This window comes from Sander lucioperca, chromosome 9, assembly GCF_008315115.2.
Source record: "Sander lucioperca isolate FBNREF2018 chromosome 9, SLUC_FBN_1.2, whole genome shotgun sequence".
In the NCBI taxonomy this organism is placed as follows: domain Eukaryota; kingdom Metazoa; phylum Chordata; class Actinopteri; order Perciformes; family Percidae; genus Sander; species Sander lucioperca.
In genome coordinates this window covers 19,725,842-19,749,757 of record NC_050181.1, presented here as the reverse complement: position 1 = coordinate 19,749,757, position 23,916 = coordinate 19,725,842, and the positions used below count along the sequence as shown (strand labels likewise).

At 44.6% G+C, this 23,916-nt stretch overlaps 1 protein-coding gene across 1 annotated transcript; it reads right to left on the bottom strand.

Moving 5' to 3' along the window:
* Positions 1-8,965: 8,965 nt before the first annotated feature.
* LOC116055595 lies at positions 8,966-13,683 on the bottom strand. The gene is made up of 10 exons (XM_031307622.2): positions 13,297-13,683; positions 12,049-12,178; positions 11,477-11,684; positions 11,118-11,365; positions 10,851-11,028; positions 10,555-10,631; positions 10,198-10,378; positions 9,832-10,074; positions 9,429-9,776; positions 8,966-9,030 (listed from the first exon to the last, which is right to left on the bottom strand). The coding sequence occupies exons 4-10, from the start codon at positions 11,346-11,348 to the stop codon at positions 8,966-8,968; spliced, it is 1,323 nt and encodes a 440-aa protein (XP_031163482.1). The 5' UTR covers positions 11,349-11,365; positions 11,477-11,684; positions 12,049-12,178; positions 13,297-13,683.
* Positions 13,684-23,916: the final 10,233 nt, after the last annotated feature.

Below are 23,916 nucleotides of genomic sequence, written 5' to 3'. Positions count from 1 at the left end.
AGGTGAATGGAATGGTTGTTTATGTAATGCTCAATTCAACTTTCAATTAAATGTTATTTATATTGTCAAATCATAGCAGAAGTTCTCACAGTACACTTTACATAGTAGGTCTAGACCACATTCTATCATTTACAGAGACCCAACAATTCCCCCCAAGAGCAAGCGTTTGGTGCAACAGTGGCGAGGAAAAACTTCCTTTAAACAGGCAGAAACCTCAGACAGAACCTAATGCAGAGCATTGGAAAAATGACTAGATAATCAATTGTTTTCATTTAAAATATTTTCTCCTAAACTTTAGGAGAAAGTATTTTAAATTTAAGACCTAAAGAGATACAGTTCTCATGAAAACTGAATCAAACAAAATCTATCTGCATGAATGGAAGCTATAAGAGGTAAGTAAGTATATATGTAGTTTGTGATTTGGTTGAACTGACCCCTAAAAACATAAACTGATCATTCCAATCAGCAGAGACATCATTTAGTTTGAACAATCAATCTTTGGCGATTAGAACCCATCGGGACGGTAGATTTAGGGGGTTAGTGATGCTGTGATTAGTTCAGGATATTTCCCCCTGGGACCCAGACACTGGTGGTGGTGGTGAAGAGAGCTGCTGAAGACCTGGATGGTGGAATACGGAGCAGGACTGGGCAGTCAAACATCAGCAGAGGATCCAGGAATCCTACACCTGCTAGTGTATGTGTGTGTGTCCTAAACATGGTGGTGTGTGCTTATACAAAAGTGTGGTTTTTATATACAGTATGTGTGTGTGCTCATGTGTGTGTTTGACAATGTCCTGGTTGTATGCATGATTGTGTGTGTGTGTGTGTGTGTTTGACAATGTCCTGGTTGTATGCATGATTGTGTGTTTGTTTGTGTGTGTGTGTGTGTTTGTGTGTTTGTGTGTTTGTGTGTGTGTGTGTGTGTGTGTGTGTGTGTTCACCCTCTTACCAGCCCTGCTGCTCCCGATTGGCTGCTGTGCATCAGGCACACTGGTCCCCCATTGGTCGGCACACGAGGAGGCGGTAGTTTGTTGCTGTTGCTAAGATCCTGTTGCTAGGTTCCCGGCTGTTGCTAGGAGACATGTGATGCATTATGGATGGTTGATTTTCTCGTGGAGGAGCGAATCTGAAATGCTGATGACTGAACTCGTCACTCGCTCTCCGTCTCTATCACTCTGGCTCTATCATTTTCTATCATGCTCTGTGTCTCCATCGCTCAGTCATTCTGTCTCTATCATTTTGTCACTGGTTGAAATTTGCTTTAATGGCATGATACATTATTGTCAAAGCAGGCTGGACAAGGTTTACAAAGTTAAGTCCTATTTGTATGGTATTAAATTAGAAGGGAGGTTGGTATTAAAATATTTGCTGTAATTAAACTCATAATTCAGGACCAAGCCGTTCTCAATCCTGACTCGTCAATATACAGACGCTTGGTCAGTGGCTCTCAGTGTCAGATACCAACGCACTAAGAAGCCTTTAGCGCCTGTATGGGACACACCGGGAAGAGCAGCAGCTTGACCGCGGTGCTGTAAGATGACGTAGTATGAAGAGCGACAATGGTAGGGAGTAGTATGAAAGACCGAAAATCCGCGTAAGGAGGTTAGTTTGGGACTTTCACCCAGGAGACCTGGGTTCGTATCCCATTCGAGTCCTGTGTGTCACTTAATTGTACATCTTTTAACCCTACCCACGATCGTTTCCTCACCCTAAGCGGTTTTACCTTTGAAAAAAGACGCAAAGGGGTCCTGACCCAGGGCATTAAAAAGTGACACCAAAGGGTCCTGATCAAGTGTCCATATTTGACGAGTTGGGAGTGAGAACATGTTTTTCTGGACAGAATCCTCCTGTATCGCGTCACTCCGTGACATCCCTTTAGGGAGGTGGCCCAGGTGCTCATCCATTCACTTCCAATCTACCCCCTGGACTACTGGCAACTTCTGGGGCACCTGAGTCTGCCATCAAACCTCTGCAACAAATCCAGAATACTGATGCCTGTCTGGTGTTCAACCTCCAAAGTTTCCCCACACCATAGAGGTCCCCTGCTACAGCTAGCATCTAATTCATTACCCCGGTGATGGCTTACAGGATAGTAATGCAAACTGCTTCTTCCTACTTCCAAGTCATTGCAAAACCCCTCACGCCTTGCCACATCACTCCTTGGACTTTATGGTCGCTCATGTACTACCTAGGGTTCTTCCTGTACATAATAATGACAAAAAACTGGATTTAGTTTATGACTTGTTACCAGAGTATGATCTGGAAATACAAACAAGCCAGAGCTATTTTTTAGAAAAAATTGCTCTGGCTTGTTTGTATTTCTTTAAACCAATCCCAATCATCCATTAATAGGGGAAGGGGAGGACATCTGTTGCCAGGCTTTATCCTAGCAATGTACATCCGGTGAGCCAGACTGTATACAAAAAAAGGAGTTACATGGGGCTGTAATTATTACTGGGAGAGGGGAAGAAAAGTCAGAGGCATACAGTATGTGCTCCAGATAGGATTATAAACTACTGACATGTGGGGCGGCCTCTAGCTCACCCAGTAAGAGCATGCGCCCCAAGTCCTTTGCAGCGGTGCTGGTTCGAATCCGACCTGCTGCCCTTTGCTGCGTGTCATCCCCCATCTCTCTCCCCCTTTCCTGTATATCCACTTTCACTATCTAATAAAGGGGAAAAAGCTTATGAAATAATAATAATAATAATAATATTCAAATCACCCAACCTGTCCTAGAAAAGTATCCCATCCGAATGCAGCTTGTATATATTTTAAGAGAAAAAAAGACAACAAATTGTCTGCACATTGCTATGTAGTATATTATAATGAATCACTGTCAAAAAATATTAAAATGTAACTGATATCTCTACCATTCTGCCTCTGTTTCCCTTTCTGTGCGGAAGATCCTGTTTTTTTTACCCGAAATATTTTCGCCACGTTTTTCAGCATAAAAAAATACCCAAAAATACTTTGGGTTGCAGTTGCACCCCTAACACGTGAGTTACATGGCCACTGTAGACAGCTGAATAGTTAAAAGGTGATCACAATCTAACTAATTCAATTCACACATTGCAAAATAGTTTCTGAATTAGAAAATCAGAAATTGCCAAACTGTAACCAATATTCAACATTTCTCCAGTAAATCAGACTGTGCAGCATTTGCATTTCATCTTAGCCTGTGCTTTTTTGACAAATTAAAGGTACAATATGTAACATTTCTGTATTAAAATGTCTAAATGCGACAGTGATGGAAATAACGGCGTTATAAATACAGCGTTACTAACGGCGTTAATTTTTTTCACTAACGAGTAATCTAATTGATTACTCATCCCATCTTAATAACGCTGTTACCGTTACTGCCAAAAAATGCGGTGCGTTACTATAATTGAAGCTTTTTTTTTCATCAGACCAACTAGATCTCTTTGTTTACTGTTCTTCCTTGGTTAGTGGGCAGTGCACGAGACAAGCGCATACATGCTGACGATTGGCTGACGTTGAGTAAAATTTCATAGTAAGCCAATCAGACGTAGAGTTGGGCGGGTGTTCGAAAGCACGCATAGTCGGACACACAACAAACAACACAAGTGAGTCAGTCAACGAGAGAGAGACAGGTATGGCGAGCACAAATAATCCTAAAATAGCCTTCTCTAAATGGAAGTATAGCCATTACTTTTCCCTCCAAGAAATTAAAGGAACAAATGTAATCGTGAAATGCACATTATGCCCTGGGCAAAAGTGCCTATCCACGTCGATGTGAAGTAATTCAAACTTACTCAAACATCTTTCAACGTTGCATGTTTCCATGAAATTAGTGGCCAAGACCACCGAAGGAGAAGGAGACAGTGCCACAAAACCTAAGCAACTGAAGCTTGATTTCAAGAGTGTCCTGGCCAAGATAGGCAGCAGTACAACCACACATACAGTACATATAAACAGAAAATACGCAAAAACACCAAAAACATAAAACAACTGACACAGCAAATCTTTCAAAGTCAACCACACTCCTAAACACATCAGTCAAAACATCTGCAGCCAGATGTGGCTGCCTCCAAGTCAATCAACATCCTCTTAAAAGCGACCAATGAGACCAGCTCTGTAAGTGTCATGGATTTCTGTAAATTGTTCCAAGCAGAGGGAGCAGCAAACTTAAAGGTCCCATATGGTGACACTTAAACTTATATGTGTACCGTTTATATGTGTCTATTTAACACTAATTTAATAGTGTTACCAAAAAAAAAGTGTTGGGTTGATTTTCCCACACTTTTCTGAGAGCCTTTTTTCTCCCCTCCCACACACGCTTGGATTCGATGCTGGATGGAATGTTCAGCCCACAACTAAAGAGCAGAATGCTCTGATTGGCTAAGCACAAATCTAGAATCAGATTTTGTTGGAACTACTATAAACCAACATGGCAGCGGGATTTGCAAGACCTTACCAGTTAGAGCCCGAATGCTCAAGTTCAGAGGATTCAGGCGAAGAGGACCAATTAATTTCTTTTGGAAGAGGTCAGCAGGACGTTTCAGAGTGGTAAGTTGAGTGCGTCTTCATTTTAGTAGGCTGTAACGCTTTAGAAAAAGTCAGCTAACGTTAGACGTGTGTCTTCAGTGATGTGGCTATTCGGGGCTAAGGCTAACGTTATATGGTGGCTGTGTATTTTTGCGTCTTTTGGGTTTTTAAACATTTGAAAGTCACAGAAACCACTTAGAGTGAATGATGTGTTTTCATGTTATTGTCATGCTTTCTGCGATGTGTCTGTGTTTATATTCCGGCGCACGGCACATAACGTTACCTGACACACGCCCACCTACTCTTCTCTCTGTGCGCCGCTGTTGCCTGGAAAAGGCAGCGGTGTCAGCAGCATAAAGGTCCCCTGGGACCGCCGGTAGATGATATATTACGACCTTATTTGTAGTTTCATAAAATGTATCAGACTTTACGAATATGAAGGAAATTGCTACTTAATGTTCTTACCTCAGTCCTCGCAATGTCGTAATGTTCAAATACATTCTCCAGTCAGTACTAAATATTTGAAAACACCCAGATCAAGTATTAAAGTTAATTGTTGTTTCCAAATATATTAAATTTGTTTTCATTGAATTAACCCTTATGTTGTCCATCGGGTCACAATGACCCGTTCAGTTTAGTTGACTTTTTGTATTGGCCTGGCGTTGCGCTTCGGGTCACTGACCCATACGTTATTCTATGGTATTTCTCCGCTACCGCAGCGCTGGCCTTCGGGTCTCTTTGACCCATACGTTATTCGATGGTATTTCTCCACTGCCGCGGCTCTGGCCTTCGGGTCTCTGTGACCCATACGTTACTCGATGGTATTTCTCCACTGCCGCAGCACTGGCCTTCGGGTCACTGTGACCCATACGTTGTTCCATGGTATTTCTCCACGGCCGCGGCTCTGGCCTTTGGGTCTCTGTGACCCTGGCCAGTATTCAATGGTATTTCTCCACGGCCGCGGCTCTGGCCTTCGGGTCTCTGTGACCCTGGCCAGTATTCCATGGTATTGCTCCACTACCGCGGCCCTGGCCTTCGGGTCACTGTGACCCATACGTTATTCCGTGGTATTTCTCCGCTACCGCAGCTCTGGCCTTCGGGTCACTGTGACCCATACGTTATTCCGTGGTATTTCTCCACTGCCGCGGCTCTGGCCTTCGGGTCTCTGTGACCCGCACGTTATTCCATGGTATTTCTCTCCGCTACCGCGTCCCTGGCCTTCGGGTCTCTCTGACCCATACGTTACTCGATGGTATTTCTCCACTGCCGCGGCTCTGGCCTTCGGGTCACTGTGACCTGCACGTTATTCCATGGTATTTCTCCACTGCCGCGGCTCTGGCCTTCGGGTCTCTGTGACCCGCACGTTACTCAATGGCATTTCTCCAATTGAGCAGCTCTGGCCTTCGGGTCACTGTGACCCTGGCCAGTCATTTAGTGGTATTTCTCCACTGCCGCAGCTCTGGCCTTCGGGTCTCTGTGACCCGCACGTTATTCCATGGTATTTCTCTCTGCTACCGCGTCCCTGGCCTTCGGGTCTCTCTGACCCATACGTTACTCGATGGCATTTCTCCACTTGAGCAGCTCTGGCCTTCGGGTCACTGTGACCCTGGCCAGTCATTTAGTGGTATTTCTCTACTACCGAGGCTCTGGCCTTCGGGTCACTGTGACCCGCACGTTATTCGACGGTATTTCTCCACGGCCGCCGCGGCTCTGGCCTTCGGGTCTCTCTGACCCTGGCCAGTATTCAGTGGTAGTTCACCAGTGCCGCAGCTCTGGCCTTCGGGTCACTGTGACCCTGGCCAGTTATGTTGTCCATCGGGTCACAAAGACCCGTTCAGTTTATTTGACTTTTTTTTTTTTTATTGGCCTGGCATTGCGCTTCGGGTCTCTGTGACCCTGGCTAGTATTCAGTGATATTTCTCCACTGCCGCAGCTCTGGCCTTCGGGTGACTGTGACCCTGGCCACTATTCCATGGCATTTCTCCACTACCACAGCTCTGGCCTTCGGGTCACTGTGACCCTGGCCAGTATTCAATGGTATTGCTCCACTACCGCGGCCCTGGCCTTCGGGTCTCTGTGACCCATATGTTATTCAAAGGTATTTCTCCACTACCACGGCCCTGGCCTTCGGGTCTCTGTGACCCGCACGTTATTCCATGGTATTTCTCCACTAGCGCGGCCCTGGCCTTCGGGTCTCTCTGACCCATACGTTACTCGATGGCATTTCTCCACTTGAGCAGCTCTGGCCTTCGGGTTCACTGTGACCCTGGCCACTATTCCATGGCATTTCTCCACTACCGCGGCCCTGGCCTTCGGGTCACTGTGACCCTGGCCAGTATTCAATGGTATTTCTCCACTACCGCAGCGCTGGCCTTCGGGTCACTGTGACCCTGGCCAGTATTCAATGGTATTTCTCCACTACCGCGGCTCTGGCCTTCGGGTCTACGTGACCCATTCCATGGTATTTCTCCACTACCGCAGCTCTGGCCTTCGGGTCACTGTGACCCATTCCATGGTATTTCTCCACTACGGTGGCTCTGGCCTTTGGGTCTATGTGACCCATTCCATGGTATTTCTCTACTACCGCGGCTCTGGCCTTCGGGTGTCTGTGACCCATTCCATGGTATTCGGGGGACCCTGGCCTGGCTTGTAGTAGTAAAACAGAGAGGGTAAGGGAAAGGGGAAAGAAACAAACCTCGTTCTCGTCCTACTAAACACTTTTATTACACACACACACACACACACACACACACACACACACACACACAAATGTATATACATATACATATACATGTATATTGTACAGATTTTGTCTTCTTCTTCTTCTTCTTCTTCTGGACCTTTGTACTCTTTGTACTCGGTTCAGCAGCCGGTTGCGACGCCGGCATGGCCCGCTGTGTGACTCTAAATTTGGAGCTGCATCGGGTTCTCGCCCACGCGGCACGCAATGTCCCCCAAGTGGAAAATTTAGTAGTAGCAGAAGAAGAAGAAGAAGAAGAAGAAGAAGAAGAAGAAAAGGAAGATGACCACAGCGACAACGACAGCGACTCCGACTCCGAATGGTCATCCGGCGGGTGTGCGTCAGAAGAGGACCGAGACAAACACGACGACGGAGAAAGCCACCGCCGCGACGCTGACGACCACGACCACGACCACGACGCAGGAGAAGACGAGTACGACGACGCCAACGACCGAGGCGAACGAGGAGAAGAACGAGGAGAAGAACGAGGGGAAGAACGAGGGGCAAACGCGGCACAGGCTGGTGGACGGCAAAGGGGAGATGAAGACAGAGAGGGCGAAGACGACGACGACGACGACGACGGCGAGCAGGATGACGAGCGAAGAACGAGGAGAAGAACGAGGAGAAGAACGAGGGGCAAACGCAGCACAGGAGGGTGGACGGCAAAGGGGAAATGACGACAACGAGGGCCACGACGACGAGGAGCAGGATGTGGAGCAAGACGATGAGGACGAGGAGGAGGAAAGCGAAAGGTTTGCGTCGAGAGACGGCGAGATCGAATGGTCCTCCACGACGTATCATCCCCGTCGCCCTGAACCTCGCCGCCGTCGTGCTGAATATGAAGAGGACGAGGAACAACAACTGGACGACGGCGACGACGACGACGACCGAGACCAACGTGACCAAGACCAAGACGAACGACACGACCAACACGACCAAGACGAACGGCAACAACAAGACCCGGCCAGACGCGCCACCGCTCCGCAGAGCCCAGGACCCACAGAGTACGCGGCCACACGCGTCCGCGATATACTCTCCGCGTTCGAGCTGTTTGTCACGCGGCACATACAAGAGATCGTGGTGACCGCCACGAACATCGAGGGCCTAAGGAAGTGCGGCAACGGCTGGAAACTGATGGACGCCACGGACCTGCGCGGCTACCTCGGGCTGCTGCTCCTCGCCGGCGTGTACAGGTCCCGAAACGAGGCCCTGGAGAGCCTGTGGCACGAGGAGAGCGGCAGGGCCATTTTCCGCGCCACGATGCCGCTCAAGCGCTTCCACGCGTTCTCGCGACTGCTGCGATTCGACGACCGCGAGACGAGAGCCGCCAGACGAGCCGCGGACAAACTGGTGGCCATACGAGACGTGTGGGACGTGTGGGACGTGTGGGACGCCTGGGCGCGGCGGCTGCCTCGCCTCTACAACCCGGGCCCCGACGTGACCGTGGACGAGCAGCTGGTTCCCTTTCGAGGTGGGTATTTGTCACCGCAGCTATTTTCATTATCGTCGTCGTCGTCGTCGTCGTCGTCGTTGTGGTCGTCGTGTTCAAGCTCGGGTCTGGGAACTCACTGGCCATTGGCAGGGCTCAATCCGAGGGGTGGCTGGATAAAGAGCAGCGGTTGTCTTTCACAGTCTTGTGTCTGTGCACGCAACAGATCGATAGGATAGCAGCGCTGCAAGCAGCCCAGAGCAACGCTTCTGTGGTTTCGAGTGGTGCATTCACACGGAACCGGTGCCCGCCCACAGACGCTGGTTTCTCCGTCGGCTGCTTGCAAGCCCTCCAACTGGAGGAGAGTTGCCAGCCAGACAGACAGCCAGACAGCCAGACAGACAGACAGACAGACAGACCGAGCGAGCGAGCGAGCCTGGCCTAGCCACTGCATGTTACCTCTGCTGCCTCTGGAGCACGTGTACATCGCGTCTAGACTAATTTGTTTCCAGTTTGTTGTTCTCGCCGCCGTGGCACACTTGTCTCGTCTTTTTCTTGGTCTTTTTCCAGCTCGCCGTTTACAATGCTTTTGTGTGTGTGTGCGCATGCGGATGTTTCTAAACATTTTGTTCTTTTCTCGTGTGCTTGTATTCTCATCTATAATTTCAATCTCATTCTTGTTCTTCACATTCCCTCCTTCCCCCCTTCTTTGTCTTCCTCCGAGTTCTTTTTCCGCGTCTTTCTCATTCTCACTCTTTGACGACACGTCCAACACCTCCAACGACAACAATGACGACGACGACGACGACGACGACAACGACGACGACGACAACAAGGTCGATGCTCCTTCCGCCAGTACATGCCCCGCAAGCCCGCCAGGTATGGACTCAAGTCCTGGGTGGCCTGCGACGCCGCGTCCAGCTACGCGTGGAACATGCAGATGTACACGGGCAGAAACCACACTCTTTGGTGCAAAGCGGATGACAACGCTGTGGAAGGCCTCAAGAGAGGATGTTTGGTGGTGAGGGCTTAGTTTCTCCACACCCTTGATGAACCTCTTGTTTGTAAGGACCTTCTCCAGTCTGTAGGAAGCCTTTGATCCTACGAAATTATTTTAAAACTGTTTAGAAATAAATGTTTAAGAATAAATGTATACCTGGCTTCAACCACCTCCTCTTATCTATGACATCACTGTGCTCACACTTTGGAAAAAGGGGGTCTTCGTGTGTGTGAATGTTGTGGATGTGATTGATGACAGATGTCCACTTTGCCACCTTCTCTGGGCCTGTCTTGGATGATGATGCAGTCCAGTAGAGATGGTTCCTAATACTCTGTTGCCACTTTTTTACCACCTCACAATCCTTCTCCTTGGCAAGTTTGTCAATGTTCTTAGACATCCCTTGGATTAAACAATATAGTAAAAACTACTGAGTAATATTGAAATTCCATGTCAGAGCTAACTGTAAATTACAAATTCAGACAGAACAGTGCGTCAAAAGCATAATAGATTAATATGTCATACCCTTATCAATATGCCAGACGTCATAGTACTGTGTGATGCCCTTTTCTCTCAGGTATTTTTGAATCTGGAGGTGGCGGTCTGTGACTATGCAGTCCAATGTGACACCACTTGCCTCCAGAAGAGCAAGGCTTCGCTTCAGACCTTCCTTCTCCATGTAGTAACTCCCTCCGACCTCATTGCTCTGTTGATAGAAAACAGGGTAGATTGAGGGAAGAGGACACAATAAGAAATAGCTGGAGCAAAAGTCCAATGTGCTGTCATAAAAGGTCATGTCAGATTACTATGTTGGGGATGCTTTGCAATTGCATTTGCACTACTAAGTAGTGGTGGTTGAAATATCTTTGGTAATATACACACCTGCACAAGTTGGATATTGATGACTGTGCTGGTTTCAAGATTCATCACAGTATAGCTTCCAAATTTGGCACAATGGCCTGTAAGACAACGGTGCACATAAATCGCAGTAAAACAATGTAGCACAGTACATGTAATAAAGTAAAGCGTTATTAAGGCAGTTTAAAAAGAAAACGGTGCAACTATTTCTGCTGTAGCACTACATAGTTGCGCTCCGGTCCCACCCTACAGGGTGATACAGTGAAAGTGCTACCAGAAATTAGTTTTCAACTCAAAATGATGGTGTTTCTGCTACTGACCTGGAGAATCTGCCTGCATATCTCCTCCAATGATAACCTTGCTCTGCTGGCTTAAACTTTGAAGCTCAACCTGCTGGGCCCTTTTCCATTTCCAAACAATGGCAGGTTCTAGATAGGTTTTGGCATGTTTCCGGAAAGCTTGGTATCGCATGCTCCTCACACCAAATGCATTGAAAACCTTTTTAAAAAATAATGAAGAAAATGTAAATTGCAAGTTGATATGCATATAACAAAAAAAACATTTTGTACAAATGAGCACCTAAATACCTTTTTCATTTGGATGAAAGATGTCCCTGTAAAATATACAGCTGCAGAGAGATGAATGTTCCCTGCAGGTGTACTTCCAATGAACGGTTGACTCTTCCACTGTCTGTTGAACTCACAGCGGTGGCACGTCTGATCAACAGCAAGGAAAGTCACACATGGAGCTGCACACTGGACATAACTCAAACAACTCGAGGAGGCAGTTTTCATATACAATATATTTAGGTACATCATATGGTAGTGAGGCTTGTCTGTGCAAGGGAAAAAAAGAAGCACAACAGAAAAACATAAGAAATATTATTCACATCAGAATTGAGACACATCAAAGATAAATAGCTATTGGAGCTTTCTTGAGAACTTACGATACAGTCGATGACTCTGTTGTCATTGATACACTTCGAATGAAAGTGGAGTCATTAGGGTCAGTAGCCTCAATGGAGGCCTCCCATTCATCGTCATCCTCCTCTAGTTCCAGTCGCGGCCTCTTTTTGGGTGGAAGGGGCTTCAAGGGTGTTGAGGTGAGAAGTGGGGGAGACCACACATTCTCGCAGACCACACTTGTCTGAGAAGCTATTTGGAAATTATGCCTTTGTCAAACAATGTAGACTGTGGCTCATTTGAAATAGCAGTAATAACAAACCATCATGTAGTGCATAGGACAAGATATCTGTATACAGTCTCTAAGATCAATGTTAAATATCTGCCCACATTATGTACTATATCTCACTGATAAGGTTCCCATATTTGTTTTCTCTTTGATCCCCTCTTTCAACTGCAATAGGAATATATGGTTCATAGATATAACATTTGGGAATACCTATTACCAGTAATCATTCAAATGATTACTTTTGACTTATCAGCTTATAAACAAAAATGTAAACAAAACACAACTTTGCAGGTAAACTACCATTTACAAAAATTCAATTTCACTAACCTCTGCTTCTGATGTGAGTCTTAAGAGTGTCCTTGGATAGTTGGGTTCCAACAGATCTTTTTGGAAAGGGGTCAGTCTGGCAGCCAATACTCCGGGAGGTACTGGCCTGGGAAACAGGTCTAATGGCTCCCTAAGAATACATCATCACATATATTAGGAAATGAAAAGGAGACAGCGTGATAATATTGCTAGTCATAACACATTTAATTTTTCATTGTAGGCATACAACAAAAAGTGTGGTAACTATCAGAGACCAGCAGCAACAGAACACAAGAAAAAAAACATTTGACGAAGTAGCGTCCTCTATCTACTATAACGTAAATGACAAATAAAGGCACTTGGATGAGGCAAGTAACACTAAACAGTGGCAGTGCAAACGTGCAGTATAACAAGGTATTTAACAAGTTAGATGCAATACAGATATATGTGCACATAATAAATAATAGGTAACGAGCTTGGTTAATCACATGTAGAGCTTATAACATATACTGATACAATATATATATATATATATATATATATATTATATGTGTATAACCATCTGTCTGTAAAGGAAGACAGCAGGGCGAGAGAAAGTAAAATCAAAAGGGTTGGCAAGCAGGGGATGCATTTTTTATCATTTGACAGAATCGCTAATTAAATATCAATAACATAATCCTTTATTTATATCGTTTATAAAAGATTATCAGTGTACTTTCTTGCCAGATTCGCTCGCCAAGAAAATACTGTATATCAGACGCTGCAAATGGCGAGCCGCTGCGCGTCCCGTCTCACAGCTGGATGGAGAAAAAAAGCTGCTAGAGCCTCCAGGGGACTTCGGGGCGCTTTTGCCCCTAAAAACGGACTTGAACCCGGCGAGAGCACCAACACAGGTTCGCTGAGTATACGCGCTCCGCCATTTTGCTAAAAGACGATGTGATGCACTCACACAATCAATCACAGAGTATCTATAGTTTCCTCTTGGCCAGAGATTAACAATATTACAAACAAACTAAAATAGTAGGCGACATCACTATTGTTTGCTTTGTAGCTAACATCAGTTAGCTAGTTCAGTAGTTAGACAACAGCTAACATTATAATGTGTGCGCGCACACACACACACACACACACACACACACACACACACACACACACTACGTTAGCTAGCGGTGACACAGCCAGCTAACCAACCATTAGGAAAAACGAAACATGATCAACTCAGTTAGCTAGCTAGTAATCTAGCTACGTTATAAAATAGTTTTTACTCACCATTTCAATGCTTGGGAGAGGGTGCCGAATAGTTGGAATGGATCTTTTCATCAACAGTAATTTTGATACGACTCCAGCATCATAAAGCCCCTGATTCAGTACGAACTGCTGTGAAAAATGTGCAGTACATAGCCGAAAAGCCTGACTTGGCACAGGTTTAGGCAAGTCTCCAAAAATAAAATCCATCCACTTGTCAGCGACATCTTTGTCTTTTGGAAGGCAGTGCAGTGATGTATTTGATACTCTGCACCCTGGAATGATGCATTTCTCATGGCCAGTTTTCAGGGAGGACTTAACTCCCGACATGACTCCCGGTTCTTCTTGGATTCTTCTCAGCGGCACGAAGCGAACGTTGGGAAAGGGGGCGGGGCTAGGTCGATTTTGGAACACAACACCCATTGGTTACCCGGTTTCTGCATAGCAAATACATCAAATTCTAACTGGCCCATTTAGCTGGAAGGCGGTCTAGTTTTGTGGGGGGTGGAGAAATGGCGGCAGTGAGCGATTTCACATTTTCACAGCTTTTAATTTAAACCCCCGAGCCTATATGAAACGCAGAATCCCATAAAAACCCATTTTCACCATATGGGACCTTTAAAGGCCTTTTTTCCCAGCTCAGTTCTAACCTTTGGAACAGACAGAAGGAAAAGATCCTGGGAACGAAGATCGTAAGTCCCGTTACTATTTACACTGATATAGGTCAGAAGGTAGGATGGAAGGAGACCTAAAATAGCCTTGTATATGAAGGTATGCCAGTATTGAAGTCTCCGTGTTGATAGAGAAGGCCATCCAACACGTTCATACAGTTCACAATGGTGAGCGAGGGCTTTCATACCAGTGATGAACCTCCGTGGTATACAGTGTCCAGTGCATGTAAACTTTGAGACGAAGCATGCATGTATGGAACATCACCATAGTCAAGTACAGACATAAAAGTGGCAGCGACCAGCCTCTTTCTAGATTTGAACGAAAGGCAGGATTTGATTCTGAAATAAAATCCTAATTTAAGTTTTAATCTTTTGCTAGCTGCTGAATATGAAGGGTAAAAGAAAGAGATTCATCAATTAAAATACCAAGATATCTGTACTTAGAAACACATTCAATTTTCGTACCCTGGGAAGTGAGGATTGAAGGGAGAGTTGATTTAGATTTTGAATTTCAAGAAAGCATGACTTTAGTTTTTTCTGCATTTAAAACAAGTTTTAAATCATAAAGATTCTGTTGAAGCGTGTTAAAAGCAAGTTGTAACTGGGAAAGTGCCTGGTCTGTGGTGGGTGCAGAGCAATACAGTACAGTGTCATCAGCATAAAAATGAAATTTTACGTTATGATCAATGTTATTGATATAGAGGATGAATAGCAGTGGCCCCAAGACTGACCCCTGAGGCACACCTTTTGTTATTTTGAAATAGCAAGAAGTGCTGCCCTCTGCCTGCACACACTGACTTCTGTCTGTAAGGTAATTAACAAACCAACCGACAGTTTGTTCACAAAGCCCAGCCCTATGCAGTCTCTGCTTAAGCACTTTGTGGTCCACTGTGTTAAATGCCTTTGAGAGGTCAATAAAAAGGGCTGCACAATACTGTTTATTATCCATGGATTCCAAAAAGTCATTTAAAACCTTAAGAGCTGCCGACGTTGTACTATGCCCTTTTCTAAGGGTGTTTTCACACATGAAAGTCTGAACCAAGGTCCGGACCAAGGTTCATGTTTTTGTTACATTGTATACATTTGATCCGGTAAGTTTTGGTTTCACACTGCAGTTATGCAAGCACACTAAAGATCTATACGTGACAAAACTACGTCCTGCCGTCATCACATACGTGAGCTGCGTCTCCAGATACTTATAATTGATTGGTTTGTAGACGGGCTTCCCTGTCCTCTCGTCTCCTCTCTCTGTGTCGGAGTTTTTTGAGAAGTCATATTGAGTTTTTTCAGCTGACTGCTGCTCTCCTCTACTGCCGCGGCTCTCTTTGTTTTGTTGTGATGTTGAGAAGCGAGACACGGAAACTTTCTTTCTGGAGAATTTATTAAGAGACAAATGGAAACCTACACTGTACATTTACTACCACTTAACAAATAAACTGCTGATCTATTCTCTGCTCTGATAGCCGACAGCTGTCTGCTCTGAGCGCATTCACCGTCACTCTCACTCTCTCATGTAGCCTACATACTAAGCACCGAGCTATTCCTTAAAGGAGCTTCCTTTGCGTCTTGTAACACAAGGAGAGCCTGCCAGAGCTCCTTGTATTTGGTCCGAAAGTCCGAACCATCCAAAAAATGCTTTCACACTATAACGAACCGGACCATGGTTCGTTTGGTCCGGACCGAGACCACCTCTTTTTATCGGACCAAAATTTGGTCTTTTGATCCGGACCGTGGTCCGGGGGAGGTTTCACACCTCTAATTTTGGTTCGGATCAAACAAAAAGTCCGAAAGTCCGGACCAAATGAGGTATGTGTGAAAACGCCCTAAAACCAGATTGGAAGTCAGACAACACATTATAACTGTTAAAATAGTTCTTTAACTGATCACTGACAAGGGATTCTAGAACCTTGACCAGGACAGACAGTTTAGAGATTGCTCTGTAGTTATTTAAGATGGTAGGGTCACCACCTTTTAGCAGGGGAACCACAAAGGCTGATTTCCAGATGGGAGGAATGACATTTGTATTCAAACACAGATTAAAAATATTAGTTAAGGGCACGGCAATAACATTTCCCGCTAGCTTTAAAAAGTAGGGATCCAGTTTATCAGGGCCTGCAGATTTTGTTGTGTCCAAATGCTTGAGGGCTTTATTTACGTCTGAAACTGTGATAGGACTGAAACTAAAAGACAGACTAGAAGGGTCTAGACCAACAGTCTCAACTGTAGAGGAACACTCATGTTGAGGACTGAATGACTCAAATAAAAATCCTGAGGCTATGAAATGTTCATTGAAACAATCAAGCATTTTGGCCTTGTCGGTAACTTTTTGAGAGTTCTTCACAATGCTTGAGGGAAGCTCCTGGCCTTTACTGTTTTCTGATAATGATTTTATAGTTTTCCAAAATTTTGATGGATTATTCAGATTATGAGAAACTTGTCAGATTTGGCTTTTCTAATTTTGAGAGTACATGTATTGCGCAGTTGTCTGAAGTCCAGCCAGTCAGAGTTCTGATTTGATTTTCTGGCTTTAGCCCATGCCACATTGCGCTCATGAAGGATATTTGCTAAATTAGGTGAGAACCAAGCATTAATTATATTGGTAAACCCTTCATAAAAGAGGTTCCAGGCACTTTCAACATCTGTACTAATATTAATTTTTATGTATGTAGTGGAGGATATGCTGCCATTATCTACGGTTGAGTCGGACTCATTCAGGGCACTAGTTGCCAAATACCGGTCAGAGGAGGGGTAGCCCTACTGTGTAGAAAGACGTTTTCGAACTACATAGACGCCCAATATACTCAAATGAATGTGGTGCTCAAAAAAACGTTTGAGAAGTTAGAATATGTGTCTACCACAGCAGACATATGGACTGCATGTAACAAGAGCTATCTAGGCGTAATGGCGCATTGAATAAATCCGCAAAGCATGGAGCGAGGTAAGGCAGCCCTGGCATGCAGGAGGTTCAAGGGACGCCATACGTACGACAAAATTGCAACGGAGCTTGATAATATCTACTCCTCATATGGCATATCATTCAAAATCACCACAACAGTCACAGATAATGGCTCAAATTTTGTAAAGGCTTTCAAAATGTATCAGCTGGAGCGGGATGACTCTGATGATGAGGAGGATGAGGTGACGTTTACTGACATCAGTGAGGCCTTGCAGACCCGTGTTGGTTTTGATGACGATGATGATGATGATGATGATGATGGTGGTGATGAAGATGATACTGTGATCACGTTGCCGCCACATCAGAGATGTGCGTCACACACCCTGAACCTGGTGTCATGCACTGATATTGACAAGTGGTTACTGTCAACACCCGGAACAAAAACTGTTTACAGAAGTGCTACCACAAAATGCACAGGGTTGTGGAATAAGGCTAGTTGATCAACGGTGGCTGCAGAGACTGTGCATGATGTAATTTCCAAGAAGCTGTTAGTCCCATGCACCACAAGATGGAACTCATTTTATGATGCCCTGGCTCGTATATCTGGGATTCCTATAGTTGAGCTGAACACCATCTCGTCCAAGTTTGGATTGACAGCCATCACAGAACGAGAACACCAGTTCATTAAGGAGTACTGTACGGTCATGAAGCCACTTACAGTTGCCTTAGAGAGAAGACACACTAGCCCAATAATCGGCCATCTGGCGAGGTCGGTGACTCCAGTCTGTTCGGTGTCTTCCATGCCGTCGGCCGTCCGAGGAGCCGTCGGCCTTTATTTTGGCTGACCCGACATGTTCAGTCAGAGACAGGGCAGTCGGGACTCACCCGGAAATGGGGAGCGGATGAGCCGCTCAAAATCTGACGGAAATCTTTTAAACTGACCTTTGTCAATCTGAAATGAAGACAGATTCAGAAACTGCACGGCCTATTTCTCTCTTAAAATGTTTTCAGAAACACGTTTCGGTGAACTATTTTAGTACAATATGAGATCGTATTCTGAACGAGCCGCCATGACAGTCTGGCTGTGAATTTCCGGAGAAAAAACGTATTAAAGCCAGACTAAACAGATACGTTTTAAGTTTGGACCTAAAAAGAGCTATATCTGTAATAGTGCGGATATCAGGGGGTAACTTGTTCCAGAGTCTTGGGGCAGCAACTGCAAAAGCCTGGTCACCCCACCGTTTATATCTAGACCTTGGCACTTCTAAAAGTCGCTGGTTTGAAGAACGCAATGACCAGTTGTGCTCCCGCAAAGTTAAAATTTCGGACAAATACTCCGGGGCCAGACCATTTAAGGCCTTGAAAGCAAACAATAAAATCTTAAAATCGATTCTAAAACGCACAGGGAGCCAATGAAGGGTGTAGAGAACAGGAGTGATATGTGCACGTCTAGATGTGTTTGTTAAAAAGCGAGCAGCTGCATTTTGCACAAGTTGAAGACGTGAGATGGAGGTCTGATTCAGACCAACGTAAAGAGCATTACAATAATCCAACCTAGAACTAATAAAGGCATGAATAGCCTTTTCTAGATCGTGCCTGTTGAGGAAAGGCTTAACTTTAGCCAGGAGACGAAGCTGGAAAAAGCTCATTCTAACAACATCACTGATCTGCTTGTCAAATTTCATGCTGCAATCAAAAGTAACCCCCAAATTTTTGACAGCTGACCTAGTGTAAGATGCTAGAGCTCCCAAACTCAAAGCTGGACCATTTTGCGTGCCTGAAGTACTGAAAATAATACACTCCGTTTTATCTTCATTCAAATTAAGAAAGTTTTCTGAAAGCCACAGCTTAATATCAGTGATACAACTAAGCAGGGAGTTTAGTGCGACACTGTCATTTGCTTTAATAGGCAAATAGATTTGCAAATCATCTGCGTAACAATGAAATGACAGGTTATGCTTTCCTATAATAGCCCCTAAAGGCAGCATATATAAAGAAAACAGAATGGGGCCAAGAATTGAGCCCTGGGGAACCCCACAAGAGAGAGGAGCAGCTGACGAGAAGATGATGATGATAGAAAAGCTCCTATTAGCCAAATAGGAGCTAAACCATTCAAGTGCCGAGCCTCTGATGCCTACGCAATGCTCAAGGCGAGAGAGGAGGACTGCATGGTCCACAGTGTCAAAAGCCGCTGTGAGGTCCAAGAGCACTAAAACAGTAGGATTCCAGGCATCTACAGACAAGGCAATGTCATTATGTACTCTCAACAGTGCAGACTCAGTACTGTGACGTGATCTGAAACCAGATTGAAATTTTTCAAACACAGAGTTCTGCTGTAGAAAGGCTTGTAACTGTATGAAAACAACTTTTTCCAAAACCTTAGAAAGAAAAGGCAGATGAGAGACTGGTCTAAAATTTGACAACACTGTGGGGTCAAGATTAGGCTTCGTAAGAAGGGCCTGATCACAGCATGTTTGAAGGCAGCTGGGACAGAACCTAAACTAAGACAAGAATTAAAAAAAGTAAGAAGACTCGACCCAATGGTGCTATTAAAAACCTCCTTCACCATTCTGGCGGGAACAATGTCTAGGGGACCGTTGGAGGGTTTCATGTGTTGTACAACCTCACTAAGTAACGTCAGTGAAAGTGGTTTAAATTCCTCAAACACAGCTGAGTGTGCAGGAGAAGCAGGTACAAACACTTTAAAATTAGCACTGGCATTTTTCCTGACAGATGCTACTTTGTTGATAAAATAACAGAGAAATTTCTCACATGTACTGATTGAAACATCTGCCGGAGCAGAGGTGCATGGATTTACAACAGAGTTAATAGTATTAAATAACACTCTAGGTTCATGGCAACTGCTAGCTATGACGGAAGAGAGATGGTGCATCTTTGCCACCTTCACAGCCTTCTGGTATGTGGCTAGACTGTTCCTTAACAAACCCAGTGATACATGTAAATTGTCCTTCTTCCATCTTCGTTCAGCTTTTCTGCAGTGTTGCCTAAGGACCCTTGTGGTATCATTTAGCCAGGGGTCCGCCTTAGGTTTAATAGATTTAATCCGATGAGGGGCAGTCTAGGATTTCAGTGCATGTGGAGTGGAACACAGAGAGAATGTTATCTGGGGAAGAGGGAGATACCAGACCATTCTTTACATAAAACTGTGAGCCCACAAACGCAGAAGCAAACTCTCCAGCTGAAGAGGAGGTGATGCAGCGGCGCCTAGAAGCTGAGGAGACAGGCTTAATAGCGGGTGGTGGAACACTGATCTCAAACCTGATGGGGAAGTGATCTGAGATACCAGGGATAGACTCTTAATGGATTTGCACTGATAAAGAAAATCTCACTCCGGCATAATGCAGCCACTCCATCCAGTGCCCCAGTAGAGAGACTTTTTAGCCTGGGGAAGCTAGTCTTGACTCCACTGAATACAGGCTGTCTGACCAGAAGTTTAAGAAGCTTTTGGTTTTGAGATACAACCACTGGTTCAATGACAAGAATGGGTGGATGGATAGCTAGATAGGGTAGCTTGGATGGATGGGGAGAATAGAATGATTGATGGATGGTTGGATGACTTGAATGGATAGATGATGAATGAATGAATGTTCAGGAGCTAAAGTTAGATACAGTATGTCTGACGTTGTGTTGCATCTTATTACATTTGCACTAAAAAGAGTGTATATATTTTTTAATGTGTTTAACAATGGAAACTACAACTCCCATAATTCCACGCAACTTCCCAACGTCATCAAAAGTCTGTTTACAATCCATTTTTTTGGTTGAGAGACCCCTAGCGGCAGAAAATTACATATTGTAGGTTTAACTAAGTTGAATTTGTCACGGCATAACAAACCCTGGGACTTGCCCACTCTCGTTTCTGTCTAGGTTTTACAATAGAGCTTGGTTTTACTGGTGCATTTGAAAACAGAAGCTAACGCTAGACCACAAGACTGGAGTTAAGGATTTGGCCTAGCTGGCTTCCCGACTCTGGCGCTGTGTCCTCCGCTGCTCTGCCGGCCAGCACGCTCCTCGATCCCCCGTCAGTCGGTGAAGCGTCCAGCCCAGTTGATGGTTCATTTGGTAAACATTTAAGATGCGGACATAACAATACATACACTTGATAAGAAACGACAGTTCAGTCAAGAAACGCTGACTCTCCCCATCAGACTCTGAGACTCTCATCCAAGCTGCTCAACGCCACAAGTTCTTCGTCTCAGCCTCTCATTTTCTGCTCCACAGATACTTTTTTAGCCTAAGTGGCACAGGTAGGCCACACCCACCCCAGCCAGCCGGCCAATAAACAAACAGATTGGAATATAATTTGACAAATTCCGCTGAATGTACCACTTTAAGTCAAGCCCAAAAAGGTTTCGAGATGTACTTGGGTATTTTATCACTTCATTACAATAAGTTCAATATGTTTCTTTCCATTTGTTAAAAAAATGTAATTGACTGAGGCTGAGGCACCGCAGAGGGATTTCTAAAAACATGCTTTCATTAGAAAACAAATTCCTGTCCTCGCACTTCTCTCTTACTTGATTACTTTAAAACTAAAGGAATATTGACAGAACATACTGTAGTGAATTGCTTGTATGGATGGTAACCTCGTGAAGTTAATTCCATTGCTGCACTCTTTGCAAGATAAGACGGCCAGCCTCACGCTTCAAATGTGAAGTGCACTGTATAAAATGAGCATCATTACCTTCATGTTGTCAGTGCACAGAGGTGCTGCAGCCAATCTTACCTCACTACTTAAAAGACATGCTGGGTCATTGTGCATGAAAGAGCTGCTTCTCTGTCTGATCAAAGTCTTTGCTATTGGCTTGATGAAAGTGGAGAAAGCAGCTCTCACAGCACCTCCACTTTCCTCCCACGGATTTCCATGTACATGCTCAGATTCGAATGAACAGATTTGAATGCTCCTTGTCATGTCTGGATGCTGCTCAACAGGACCAATGTTGCCAAAAAATGCCAAATTAGCAACAAACTGTCCACATGTTTAGCAGTTAAGCTAGCCAACTGGCACAGTGGTTAATGGTTGACCTGAGTTTGTTCTTTTCGAAAACGAACCTGAGGAAAATTATTTCTTGTTTAAGGTGACGTTCGACCAGTAGCACAGACAAGTAGTTCTTGAAATTTCCCTCATCTTGAAATCCTGTTTGAGTTCATCGGAACACACAAACACTAAGCACACAGGTGCATTATATTACAGTGACAGCCACCATCATAACCATGGTGTTCACCCCTGGCCTGGTGGACAAATATCCAAATATGATCATTTGTATTAATGCAGTACTGAATATTTCTCACTGACACACTTAAGCCTTCATTTCACCAAAGATATGTATTTTGCACAACTTTCAAGTTTATTGTGTTGATTTTATAAAAATGGCACGTAAAGTGTAAAAAAGGCCCATGATTCAAATAAGGAGTGTGAATATGACGATCTTTTCAGTGACAGCTTTTGGTGGTGACAATTTTTGTTACATAATAGTACAGGCAAGTGTTTGTATAACTGGTCGCCGGCAGCTTTTAATCCAAGCCCCAATTCTGAGGTTGAGATGAAAACATAAATAAAAACAGAATACAACGATTTGCTAATCCTTTTCAACCTACATTCAATTGAATACACTAAAAAGACAATATATTTAATGTTCAAACTGATAAACGTAATAGTTCTTTTTGCAAGTATTCACTCATTTTGAATTTGATGCCAGCAAACGTTCCAAAAAAGCTGGAGCACCTTTCCTTTTAACAACACTCAATAAGTATTTGGGAACTGAGGACACTTATTGTTGAAGCTTTGTAGGTGGAATTATTTTCCATTCTTGCTTGATGTACGTACGAACAGTCAGGCTTGACATTGGCCACACTTTTTCAATTGGAGACAGGTCTGGGCTGCAGGCAGGCCAGTCTAGTACTCGCACTCTTTTACTACGAAGCCATGCTGTTGTAACACGTGCAGAATGTGGCTTGGCATTGTCTTGCTGACATTAGCAGGGACATCCCTGAAAAAGACTTTGCTTGGATGGCAGCACATGATGCTCCAAAACCTGTATATACCTTTCAGCATTAATGGTGCCTTCACAGATGTGCAAGTTACCCATACCATGTGCACTAACACACCCCCATATCATCACAGAAGCTGGCTTTTGAACTTTGCACTGATAACAATCTGGATGGTCTTGACATGACGTCCATGATTTCCAAAAACTATTTGAAATGTGGACTCGTCAGACCACAGCACACTTTTCCACTTTGCGTCAGTCCATCTCAGATGAGCTTGGGCCCAGAAAAGCCAGTTCGCTTTGCATGGTAGAGTTTTAACTTGCACTTATAGATGTAGCAACAGGTGTCTGGGTGGCTCACCTGGTAGAGCGCACGCCCATATATAGGGGTTTACTCCTCGACGCAGTGGGCCCGGGTTTGACTCCGACCTGCGGCCCTTTGCTGCGTGTCGTTGCCCCTCTCCACTTTCATGTCTTCAGCTGTCCAATAAATAAAATAAAATGCCCCAAAAACTAAATAAAAATGATGTAGCAACAACTTGTTTTCCGAAGTGTTCCTGAGCCCACATGGTAATATCCTTTACATAATGATGTCGTTTTTAATGCAGTGCAGCCTGAGCGATCGAAGGTCACGGCCATTCAATGTTGGCTTTTGGCCTTGTCTCTTACGTGCAGAGATTCCTCCAGATTCTCTGGATCTTTTAAATGATATTATGGACTGTAGATGATGAAATCCCTAAATTCCTTTCAATTGTACGTGGAGAAACATTGTTCTTAAACTGACTATTTGCTAACGCAGTTGTTCACAAAGTGGTGAACCTCGCCCCATCCCTACCTGTGAACGACTGAGCCTTTTGGGGATGCTCCTTTTATACCCGATCATGACACTGTGCTTCCAATTAACCTGTTCACCTGTGGAATGTTCCAAACAGGTGTTTTTGGAGCATTCCTCAACTTTCCCAGTCTTTTGTTGCCCCTGTCCTACGTTTTGTGAACGTGTTGCAGGCATCAAATTCAAATGGAGTGAATATTTGCAAAAAAACAATAAAATGTATCAGTTTACACA

Coding starts and splice junctions, on each gene's coding strand:
- LOC116055595 (XM_031307622.2), bottom strand. CDS start 11,348: ATGATGTACCTAAATATATTGTATATGAAAACTGCCTCCTCGAGTTGT. Junction 11,029..11,117: donor CTTTCATCCAAATGAAAAAG/GTATTTAGGTGC, acceptor TTTTTTAAAAAG/GTTTTCAATGCATTTGGTGT. Junction 10,632..10,850: donor TATGCAGGCAGATTCTCCAG/GTCAGTAGCAGA, acceptor GTTGTCTTACAG/GCCATTGTGCCAAATTTGGA.